The 12249-nt window shown below is 40.5% G+C and overlaps 1 protein-coding gene across 1 annotated transcript in view; it reads left to right on the top strand.

Annotated features, from left to right (window-relative positions):
• TEX15 (testis expressed 15, meiosis and synapsis associated) overlaps positions 1-12249 on the top strand; it is a gene marked incomplete at its 5' end in the record, with an annotated part of 49618 nt that overhangs the window by 2654 nt on the left and 34715 nt on the right. The window contains one exon of the mRNA XM_081318910.1: positions 8610-8733. Coding sequence (XP_081175036.1) covers positions 8610-8733 — 124 coding nt within the window. The remainder of the gene's footprint in view (positions 1-8609; positions 8734-12249) is intronic.

Raw genomic sequence — 12249 nt, 5'->3', positions numbered from 1 at the left:
AAGTATTCCCAATGTAGTTTGATAAGACAGTGTGGTAGAATTGAACAGTATTAGCCTTGGTGGAGCAGTGGGCTAATGCCTCCTTAAGTAACACCAGCTGCCTGCAATTAGTGCAGGTTCGCATCCCACCAAGGCTCAAGGTTGACTCAGCCTTCCATCCTTCCGAGGTAGGTAAAATGAGGACCCAGATTGTTGGGGGCAATTAAGCTGACTTTGTAATAATGCCGCTTGGGGTGTGTGTGTGAAAGCCCTAATAAGCAGGCATATACATAGAATGAAGGCTACTGCTAAGCTTGTAAGCCGCCCTGAGTCTTAGGAGAAGGGCAGGATATAAATGGAATTAAAATAAATAAATAAATAAAAATAAATAATGCAATGAATTCTTCAACCTGAAAACTATATTAATTAACTAGAGAAAATCCAGAAGCTAGATAGATATTTTTAGGTTAAAGTATACTTTTCAAGGATGTTAGTAGTAGAAAATCATAATATTTGGTTTACATAAGATATATATTCTTTGCTCTATTCTAATATTCGGAAGATGAGTGAGAAGCTTAAACTGATTCAGTAGCAACTAGTTTATTGACTGTAATGAAGAGTATCCCTTGCTCATCTACATGGCATCTTCATAATCTGTATAATATAAGTCTTTGCATGTTTAGTGAAAAGTTGTATGCAGGACTTAAATCTTTAATAAGTAGCTTAACTGTACTTAATTTAGGAGGGAAATTAGGAAGAAAGCTGTATTACGCATCTGTATATCTGATGAAGTGAGTTACAGCTCACAAGACTTAATGCTTTTTAATAAGATTTGTAGGAGATGTTCTCATACTCGTCCTGTTTTGGGAAAAGGGAATGAAAATGTTAATGGATGGGATGATAACACAGAATGGAAAAGGCAAATTGAATGACGCAGTATCATAGATATGGGGATTTCTTTCCTGGAGAAAGCAAATTTATAAATTCAGCAATGTGAGTTTATAAACATCACTGATGTGGTCTGAGGGAGCTCGTTTAGCAATGAAAAAAGGGCATATAGGAGCTAAGTTGTATTAAATATTACCTGTATCCTGATCATATGTACGTGAGCATTTGGATCATCTTTGAAGATCCTAGTTTACATCCCCTTATTTTCAGCGGTAACATTTGGCATTGGAAATGTCCTTCACAAAACACCATAGTAGAGGTACTAAGATGTGGGCTGCTACACTTCCCCTTCTGCTCTCCCTGTGGCTTGGACTAGAACTGTGGTGATGCCATTGCCAATATTGTTTGGAATGGTAGGGTTTAAAGACTGAAAATACACTGAAAAGCCTGTCATAAACCAGGGTATTTGTAGATATTTGCATCCTTGACATTTATATGATATACTTTTCTGTAACTTTTTTTCAACCAAAAGAACCTTTTTTTTTCTTGAAAAGCAAATTTGCATGACTGGATGCCTAAGTAAGAAAGTTGGTTACCAAAAAAAGAAGGTAGCCATTTCTGTATATTCTGGAGCTTTGCTTGGTCACCCAAGCATAGCAATGTGTAAATATTTACATTTTAACAACTCTTTAAAACCACAACTGGGAATGGGTAAACTTTAAGAATAATGGGGGCACCAGGACATGTTAATAAAAGAAGAAACTAAATATAGTTTCTAAATATATGTAGAGTACTTAAACTACAAATTTATCACAAAATTTGAGGCAGAAAATATTAAGCTGTGTTAAAAAAACACCTTCAAAAGTAAAGGAAATTAGTCTTCTCAAGTTTCCAGTAATTGAGAATAAATATGATGGAAAAATTATGGTAGGGGCATGCTCTTAAGTTAAAAGAAAAAACAAACCCTTGATTGTATTATAGAGGGATGGTTCACTTTCTGAGCTGGCTACTCACTCATCAGCATTGTACAGTTACAAAACATTAAGATTTGCTGTATAGCAGCACATGAGGAGGGGTCACAATGGCTCAGCGGTTAAAGATGCTGAGCTTGTCAGCTGGAAAGCTGACAGCCTGGATACGTTACATGAGTACAGCACAACGAGGTGAGCCCCAGCTTCTGCCCACCTGGCAGTTCAAAAGCATGCAAATGCAAGTAGATAAGAAGAGAACAGGGTTCCATGCACCTCCTTGTATAGTCATGATGGCCACTTGACCATGGAAATGTCTTCGGACAACAGTGACTCCTTTGGCTAAGAAACAGAGATTACCACCGCCCCCTAGAGTCAGACACAACTGGACAGGGAAAAACCTTTTGTGTTTGCCTACATAATGAGGTCTGGAGATAAAAGCAAAAGTTTAATTTGTTCACTTCTGAAACTGCCCCCACGCCCATGCACACTCTTTAGAAGGCATGCAAGCCTCGTATTTGAGATCATTTCTATCTTCTCTTTTCTCATTTCTTTTTCTGGTAGTATAGTGCCTTGGGAATGGAAGAGAGCTGTTGTAGCCTATCTCTGACTTATTCAGAGGAGCAGTTGTTTATACAGTGTTAAAACTTTACAGTAACTTTGTAGGAACTGATTATACAAGATGTAAGTTGTTTTTGCTTAGGGATAAAAGGTAAAGGTAAAGGTTCCCCCGCACATGCGTGCTAGTCGTTTCCGACTGTAGGGGCCGGTGCTCATCTCCGTTTCAAAGCTGAAGAGTCAGCGCTTGTCCGAGGACGTCTCCGTGGTCATGTGGCTGGCATGACAAGACACCAAAGGCGCACGGAACGCTGTTACCTTCCCACCGTAGTGGTCCCTATTTTTCTACTTGCATTTTTACGTGCTTTCGAACTGCTAGGTTGGCAGAAGCTGGGACGAGTAACAGGCGCTCACTCTGCTACACGGCACTCGGGATTCGACCCCCCCAAACTGCCGATCTTCTGATCGACAAGCTCAGTGTCCTAACCCACTGAGCCACTGCTTAGGGATACAAATGTCATAATTGTTAACACATTGCTAGTTTACTTTCTCACAGAGGCCACCAAGTTCTCTCTCTTATGTATCCTGATTTTGTTGAGTTCCTTGCCCTTCCATCTTTCAAGCTCTCTGAGGTTGTTTGCTCTACATTCCTTACATTTTCAGTCCACCCATAATGATAAGAATGTGTGCTCAGTTATTTCTTTACTTCTGCTGACACAGCAGTATCCTTTTATCACAACCTCAAAGAACTAGTATCCTATTTGAGAAGAATAGCTTTTATCCTTATGTAATTACCTGAGGTATGGGGATTATATTCACAGACTAGAGATAAATAGTTTTGAAAGGAAGCTGACACTGATTATGAGGAGGGACCAATTTTCCCTTTCTGCAAATAAGGACTCCAGAAAAATCATACCAAGTCCATCGACGGGAGAATCTCCTCTATCCTTGGACCCTATTTTTCTGGAGTTCTAACTCAATGAAACAGAAATGATGGCCATAAACTTTGTCTTAGGGATGTGCTGCCATTTGGATTACAAGCCTAGAACCAGCTTTAGAGCAGCATTTTTGTTCTGGGGGAGCAGTCCACAACCTTTCTGGCACCAGGGACCCATTTTCTGGAAGACGATTTTTCCATGGACCAGAGGGGGGATGGTTTTGCAAACAACCTAGATCACATGCATGTGCAGATGAAGCTTTGCTAGCTCACCTGCCGCTTATGCAACCCAGTTCCTAGCAGTCTATGGACCGGTACCAGTCTGTGTCCTGGTGGTTGGGGATCCATGTTCTAGAGCACCTTGCTGTCACATTCTTAAATCAAACATATTCCTTGGATTGCATAGCTATCATCTTTGGTTTGTCCCCTTTCCCACCACACCACAATTTTCCTTTGCATATGAAGAGCAAACCATTTTTTCCCTTCCCTGTCCACTAGCCCTTTCACAATTCCACCCAGTTTTGTTTTTCCCCCACTATTTCCTTTCAGTCATCCCTTCACTGCCCCTTGTCTCCATCATAATTTCTATTGCACTTATTAATAAAGTTGTGCCATACTTTAATTTAAAAAAAATAAGGCTTCAGAGCAACTATGCAACAGGTATGGTAAACCTGAAGGTTCATCTTTTCCAGAGATTCTGAAGATAGAAGTTACAGTTTTAAAAGAATTACAGATGGATGTCGCATTTGTGTGTTCTTTTTTAAAGTCATACTTGAAATATTGCCAGCTGCAATTAGGAATTCATTTAAGACTCTTTTTGGCCTCACCATCTAACTTCTTTTGAGAGGAGATTTTGGGCCAATCGCAATAATGTTTCATACTTATATATAACTGTTATGGAAAGCAATTGCTCAGCAACTCTAAGTAGAAAAAAGGTCGGCAGTTTGGCGGGTCAAATCCTGAGTGCCGCATAACAGAGTGAGCACCTGTTACTCGTCCCAGTTTCTGCCAACCTAGCAGTTCGAAAGCACGTAAAAATGCAAGTAGAAAAATAGGGACCACTACGGTGGGAAGGTAACAGTGGGAACAGTACTGTTGATATCAGAATCAAAACACAATTCTTGCAACTTAAACAGCATTCTTAGCTGTGAAGGATTAATTGTATTTACCACCAATGTTCTGAATATAAACATCAAGTGAATTGGTGATGCAAATAATACTATTCCTATCTACTTCTATTTTGGGTAGCCACCCCATCCCTCTATTCCTCAAGGTCTTTCTAAAAGGAGTATGTAAGTCTGCTTTTATAAATCTTCAGTATGTGTATGAGTACAATTATGAACATGATTATATGTATACCCAGTGCTTTTTTTCTAAAAAAAAAAGGTGCCGGAATTCAGAAGTGCTGTCACTGAGAGCGATGCCGGTGTCTTCCTACGGCATTGCCGCCCGTCCTTTGCACCCCCGCCCCTGCAGCTCGGAGCCACAGGCTGCGGGGATTCCCCTTCCCACAGCCGCTGCGGGGATTCCCCTCCCCGCAGTTGCCACACTGTGGCCCATGCTGAGCCCCCACCCGGAGCTGCTCCGATCCCCGACCCAAAGCTGTGTTCCTCGTGGCAGCGGTCTCCGGCGCCAAACAGCTGATGGCCTCCAGCACAGGCACTCGTTCACTTACTGCCCTGTTGCTTCCAAATGCAGTAAGTGAGCAAGCAAGCAAGTGGCGTTTGGAAGCAATGGGGCAGTAAGAGAGTGAGTGAATGAGCAAATGGCGTTTGGAAGCGTCAGGGCAGTAAGTGAGTGTGAATGAGCAAATGGCATTTGGAAGCAACGGGGCAGTAAGTGAGCGAGCGAGCAAGAGACAGAGTGAGTGGGGGAGAGACTGAATTTTATTTATTTATTTATTTATTTATTTTATTTAGATTTATATACCGCCCTTTCCCGAAGGACTCAGGGCGGTTTACAGGGCATTTAAAAAACAGTCAATACAAACGTTAAAATAAATTAAAAGAGATTAAATAGAACCCTGAGAAAATTAAAACCCAGTTAAAATTAAAATTAAAACTATTCTCAGCCTGGGCCAGAGAGCTCGAAGAGCCAGGTCTTCAGGTCCCGGCGGAATGAGCAGAGGTTGGGGGCAGTACTAAGCTCCGCAGGCAGCTGGTTCCACAGGGCAGGCGCACCCACTGAGAAGGCCCTACCCCTGGGTGTTACCCGCCGGCAGTCTTTAACCGGCGGCACCCTGAGGAGACCCTCCCTGTGGGAGCGCACTGGACGAAGGGAACTTGATGCTGGCAGCAGGTGTTCTCTCAAATATCCCGGACCCAAGCCATTTAGGGCTTTATAGGTCATCACCAGCACCTTGAATCTCACCCGAAGGGCAACTGGAAGCCAATGCAGCTCGCGGAGTAGAGGTGTTACATGGGAGTACCGGGAGACCCTCATCACGACTCGCGCGGCCGCATTCTGCACCAGTTGAAGCCTCCGGGTGGTCCTCAAGGGCCGCCCCATGTAGAGAGCGTTGCAGTAGTCTAAACGGGAGGTCACGAGCGCATGAGTGACTGTGCGTAGGGAATGAGGTGCCTTTGAAAGAGACGGAGGAGTGAGTGAGAGCGACTGGAGGCTTTTGTGAGCAAAGTGTGTGAGTCGGGGGGGGCTTTTGCGAGCGAAGGGTGAGAGAAAAAGGGAAAAGTGAGGGGGAGAAGGGAAAAACAAAAGGCACTGACTTCTGACTTCCTCTGTTGCAGGAGTAGAAGGAAGCATTAACATTGAACCTCAACTTTTTGCTTTTCTATAATATTATAAACTAGCCATTTCTATCACAATAAATGAATCTAACCAATTAGTTGTGTGAGCACATTCAGCAAGTCTGATGTATTTGTGCTGGCATTTCTAGGCCTCTTTCCAACCACATCCAGAAAAAAATGTAATAAACATTGGAATTCTCAAGGCCATGTTTGGTATTTCCCAGCAATCTGTTACTGGAAGGAAAAAGCAATCCTTGCTGCATTACTGATCCCAGAGAAGCATTTGCATGTATGCAGGTATCCTTAGGCTGCCATAGTTATGGATGAGAGATATTGGTTGCAAAGTTGGCATTTCTGGATGTAATGCAGATATTTTGGACTTATTCTTGTTTCTTTGCACGTTTGCTATTTTTAAAAAGGCATATGCTACTGACTAAGCTTATGCACATATTTAACATCTTTTGCTAGGATACATGACCACTGCTTGTCCAGATTGTGAAAAGTGAAAGATTGTGACTAAACAAAATTTTAATGTACAGATAATACCACCAGAAATTATTTTAGCCTTTTTAATAAATGTTGTTATTGATGTTAAGCTCACCATGGAAAACATTGTATATTGTTATGTATATACTAGGTTAATTATTTAAAGACTGAAGTGCAACATAACTAGATTCTAAATAATCTATTTTTCAAAACACACAACAGTCCAAACAGTAACAGTAAAGTCCAAATTAAGAATATTTCATTCTTAAGAATTGTTTAAAGTGGTTTAGTTGTATGTACAAAAGATGCTTTTTCCCCCCTAGCATCAGCTAAATTAGACATATTACATTGAGAAAAATGTTTCTTATTTCTTTCCTGTTACCTTTATTGATTTCTTTGCAGAGATGTTAACATAGGAAATAGATTATTTTGTTATCTAATTTTACCTTCCAAAAGACAGAAGCAGATGAAAAATGTGAGGTTCTTTCCTGTTGGCTTTTTTGAATTACCTGTTTTAGATTCTAAAAGTTTAATTCCTAAAGAAGTAACCTTGTAAATAATTTTAATGTCCTCCTCTAGTGCAGGCGTAGGCAACCTTGGCTCTTTTATGACTCAAGGACTTCAACTCCCAGAATTCCTGAGCCAGTATGGCTCAGCTTGGAAACCTCTCTCTTTCCCCTCAGCGTGGCTGGCTCAGGATTTCTGGGAGTTGAAGTCCACGAGTCATAAAAGAGCCAAGATTGCCTACTCCTGCAATAGGCTTTCAAAAGCCAATAGAGAGAGCTTTTTTTTTTTTTTTTTTGCAAAAAAAAGGTGCCGGAACACCGTTCTGAGCGTTATATAAGAAAAAAAGCCCTGTGTATACCAGATGTTTGGAACAGATGCCTAAGGGCTTGAATGAGTAAGGACATCATTGAATTGCTATCAGTTTTAACAATACTGTAAGGAATGTATCTCGGAGCACTAAACACCTCCTTGAGCTATGTATATTTGTTCAAAATAATTATTCCTCACACTTCTGTTTAGACCCTCATTTAATATATAGATTTTTCTTTCTATGTTTGGATTTGCCATTCTACTGGGAGCGGGGAGGAGTATACTTTGCTGTTCTGCTGTTGGGAGGAGGAGGAGGAGGAGGCTGGACGAAGGAAGGAACCCTGGGCCATCTGTCTTATCTCTGCGAGGGTAGGGGAGGGAGGAGATCGAGAGGCTGAGAGGAAATCGAAACCCTGAGAATGGTCCCAGGGAACTACGCTTATCAATCTGGTTCCCATAACAACTTCGCACCTAAGGATTGGATGAAATAAAACCATACTTTTGGCCATTGGGCTGGGGTCTGTTATGGATGCTTTAGTGTAACATTTTGTGCAGGAAAATGCTAGATCTTGCTTTGCTTTCTTGCTGCCACTGTCTCTCAATAAAAGTTCCTTTTGAGATGCCTGCCTCAAGAGTTCTGCTTTCTTGGGAGGACTAGCTGAGGCAAGACCTTACAACTTCATCCTGAAAGCCTCTAAAATAAGCATATGGTATAATAATAACAAATAGGTTTTCTCCACAAATTTATAGCCTAAAAAGCTGCAGTACTGAAGAAAAAAGGGGATAGAAGAAAGAATGCAAAGTATTCCATTTGATTGACAAGCATGTACTTTATCTCCCTCTAGTGACTGGTTAATATAGGTACCTTCACAAATAAATCCTTTTCCTCAGTACATTTATTAAATAAAATGTATTGCTGAAATCTTACTCTTCTTAAAGAACAATTATACTGAAGGACTGTAATTTGATTTTGAATTTGAAAAAGATTTAACTGATACCCACTGTAATTATAGCTACCTGGTTGTCATATGTGATATTTCAAACAAGCAAAACTAAGTGTTTTTGCTGTTTTTCAATTTTTGTTTCTGAAGTTATAGGAATTAGCTTGGATTAAAATTGTAAACAATTGAGAAAGATGGAACTAAATTCAAAAGCAAAGCAATCAAACGTAATATTTAAAAACAAATCAATTAAGCATACAATTTGATACAGTTTCTGCTTTTTGTCCTTTAGGTTGGAAACAAAATCGAAATAGAACCAAAGATGGAAGTAATGAGAAAAAATATAAAGGGATTATTTTTGGTGGATCAAAATTGTCTAAAAAAATTTACAATTCCTAAAAAACCACCTGATAAAGGTACAGTAAACATGGCAACATACACAGTTCCATTTATAAAATATACTATTATGCATTATAACCTGAGTTTTCTAATGTTCAGAAAATTAATATCTTTACAGCAGAAATTGTAACATGTTTAGACACCATATTAGTCCTCATTACCGACTGCCTCAAACAGTGACCATTTGCAATTACAATGGTGATGAAAAAGTAACTTCGCCACCAATGCCTTCATTTACAACCTTTCTCAGCATGTCTTTCTCAGTCACATGTTCACCATCACAGTCATTTAGTACATGTGGTCCTCTTTTTTTTCTCTCCTACCCCCCCATAGAGTGGACAGATGGCTTAAAGAAGCACTCTCTTCTTCAGGTTTTTTTTCTGCAGTACAGGTAGTCCTCGACTTACAACCATTAGTTTAGTGACCATTTGAAGATACAATGGCACTGAAAAAAGCGACATGACCATTTTTCACATGACCGTTGCAGCCTTCCTATGGTCATATGATCAAAATTTGAATGCTTAGCAACTGGTTCGTATTTATGATGGTTGCAGTGTCCCAGAGTCTTGTGATCAGTTTTTGCAACCTCCTGACAAGCAAAGTCAATGGGAAGCCTGATTCACTTAATAACCGTGTGTTACTAACTTAACAATTGCGTGATTCACTTAACAGCTGTGGCAAGAAAGGTCATAAAATGGGGCAAAACTCACTTAATAGCTGTCTCGCTTAGCAACATAAATTTGGGGCTCAAGTCGAGGATCATCTGTAGACTACTGTCTTTAAAAATTGCTAACCACATGTTAAGCTCAGGTCTGTGACCTGATTTAATCAGCTGGCAGTTGCTGCCTATAACTGATAATACCCTAATCCAGGCACGTCAAACTCACGACGTCACATGATGTCGCATGACATATCACAGCTTTTTCCCCATTGCCGTCAACGGGGTGGGCAGTGATTGTCCATCTCTGAAAAACCTGCAGAAACAGAATGAAATCACAGGCCTCTCATGCTGAAAGGTTCTCCCCACCCTAAGCTAGCTCAAAGCTGTCTAAAATAGGTAGTTTTTTTTTTAAAGACAATGTATGGATTTTTCTTTGTTTGACATTGCTTAAAATTGTAAGCATTGTGAATTACTTTTTTTAACAGGCTTTCTGATGTCAGCTTCTGCTAGTTTTATCCTTACATTGCATGTAAGAAAGGCAGTTCATTGTATTGGATAAGGTGCTAACCTAGAAATTGAGATAGTATTTAGTCCTCCTTTGGGCATGAAAGCTGACTTTAGGCCTGTCTGCCTTATAGGATGGTTGTTCTGAGTAAAATAGAAGGTAGCAGCACTAAGTATATATGTCACCTTGAATTACTGTAACTAAAATAAGGTGGTAGAACTCAAATCAATTAAGTAAAATAATAAATTGTCCTGTCTTTTCATATCCCAGTACATAAAGAGTCTTGAATCCAGAACAGGTGGCAGCACATAACTCATCATGACTGCTATAAAAAAAAAGATAAGACTCATATCAGGTTAGTAATTTGAAGGAGAACTACTGAGATTGAAAAATCTCATTCTTATTTTTTCTTTATTACCAGAAAAAGGTAATGTTAAATCATATCTCTACAGACAGAAAGAGACGAAAATAGATAGGCCCATCTAGTTATCAAGAATTGAGCTGACTGGAGGAAAGTGTGTGTGTGTTGTTATTGTTTTAAAGCCTGGATTAATCTCTGCCATTTTCTTGACAAAATTATAAAGCAATCTTGGCTAGGGACTGGGGGACTGGCCCAAAGTCACCCCTCTGGCTTTGTGCCTCATTGCAGGACTAGAACTCATGGTCTCCCAGTTTCTAGCCTGGTATGTTAATCACTACATTAACTTGTAGTTATGTTAAAAATATAATTTTGATCATCTTGTTCCTGCCCAAATTTGTCTGTGAAAATGTCACATAAGATATGTCTGTAATTGTTTTGAGTGATACACATCTTTGCAAAGTAAAGAGATTTTTATTTCAATAAGAGCCATTTTCAGTTGCTGTTGAGGAAGCAAGGAGAAATCAGTACTGGAAGTCCTCAGGTTGCAACCTGTCCCTTACAGTTTTCAATTGTAAAAGTCATAAAACAAATCGGTCATGTTGCTGACCCAATTTTATGATGTTTGTTGTGGTGATTGATAAGCAAATATGGCAGTCGTAAGTACGGATGTCACAGTTTTTAAGCGAAACCATTGTTCGCTATGGCAAAATGGTTGTAAAACGACCGTGAGTCCTTCCAAAAGCTGTAAATATGGCCACGTGGCTGAGTGCGGTCACTGAGTGTGGTCACTTAATCACAGGGCGGCACCAACTATTGGAACTTCGAATCTGGGGCATATGTCTCCTTTTTCCATCTTCCTTTTTCATAATTTCAAATGGTCACTAAGTTGAGGAATACCTTTAAATTAGTTTTTACAGGTGTTGATAGTCTTGATCCCCTACCCCACAGGTCTGCAACCCACAGCTCCGGAGCCACATGCGGCTCTTTCAGCCGTCTCCTGCGGCTCCCAGTCCTCTGCCATGTGCAGTCCAAAAAAAAAAAAGTGGGACTAAAAAAGTTTAACCAATCAATTCAAATATGCAGGGTAGGTGCATATCTCACCTTGGCTCCACTCTTCAGTCAAACCCTGTTCTGCGCATGCGCGCAGGTACGTGCATCTGCACACATTTTTTGCGGCTCCCAGTTTTTCCTTTTGTGAGGGAACCGGTTCCGAGTGGCTCTTTCACTGTTTCCGGTTGCTGACTCCTGCCCTACCCCATGGATACCAGAAGGAATTCCAGGGGGAATTGAATTGAGCCCTTAGGAGCCCTTATTAATACTCCAGCTCTGCCCTATAATACATAAGGTCGCATGTACCTGAAGTAATTGCAGCATGATATCTGTTGGGCTTTGTAGTCTCTATAATAGTAAACACATTATTTGAGATATTTTGCTCAAGAATATGCCAGATGTTGATAATCAAATTTAGTTCTCAGTTTAAAAAAAGAAAACCCTATATAGTATTGGATTTGTTACTGCCAGATCAGGAGAAGCAGTTCCTGCCTTTCACCCAAAAGGTTCATCACAACACAACAACAACACAATGGAGTTGGATTACTCTCCACCCAAAATAATCATGGTGTGAAATTTGCTGTTCCCACTGTCACTCCCTGTCCTACATCAATTCCCTTTATGCAATAGTGGCAAATATCTGTAGCTTGGGTGAAAGTTCATGTGGTCGGTAGGTCTTGTGATGGTGATGTCACATCAGGTGAAGGTCCCATCAGACCAGGGTCTTGTGCTGGGTTAGGTGTGGGTGTGTCAAGTGAGGGTCTTGTGGCAACTCACAACTGATCCATCACAAGACCCTGACCTGAGGGGACCCTCACCTGACATGACTTCACCATCATAAGACCTACTGACCACATGAAGCCCTTATAAATAGAAGAACACTGACAATGACATCCCCTATACTCCACTGAAGATGTTACCTAGCCTGGTAATGAAATGTTATTATTATTATTATT

Source organism: Vipera berus (genome assembly GCF_964194415.1).
Source record: "Vipera berus genome assembly, chromosome: 2".
NCBI lineage: Eukaryota > Metazoa > Chordata > Lepidosauria > Squamata > Viperidae > Vipera > Vipera berus.
Note: the sequence above shows the minus strand (reverse complement) of the source record. Positions and strands in the feature narration are given on the sequence as shown.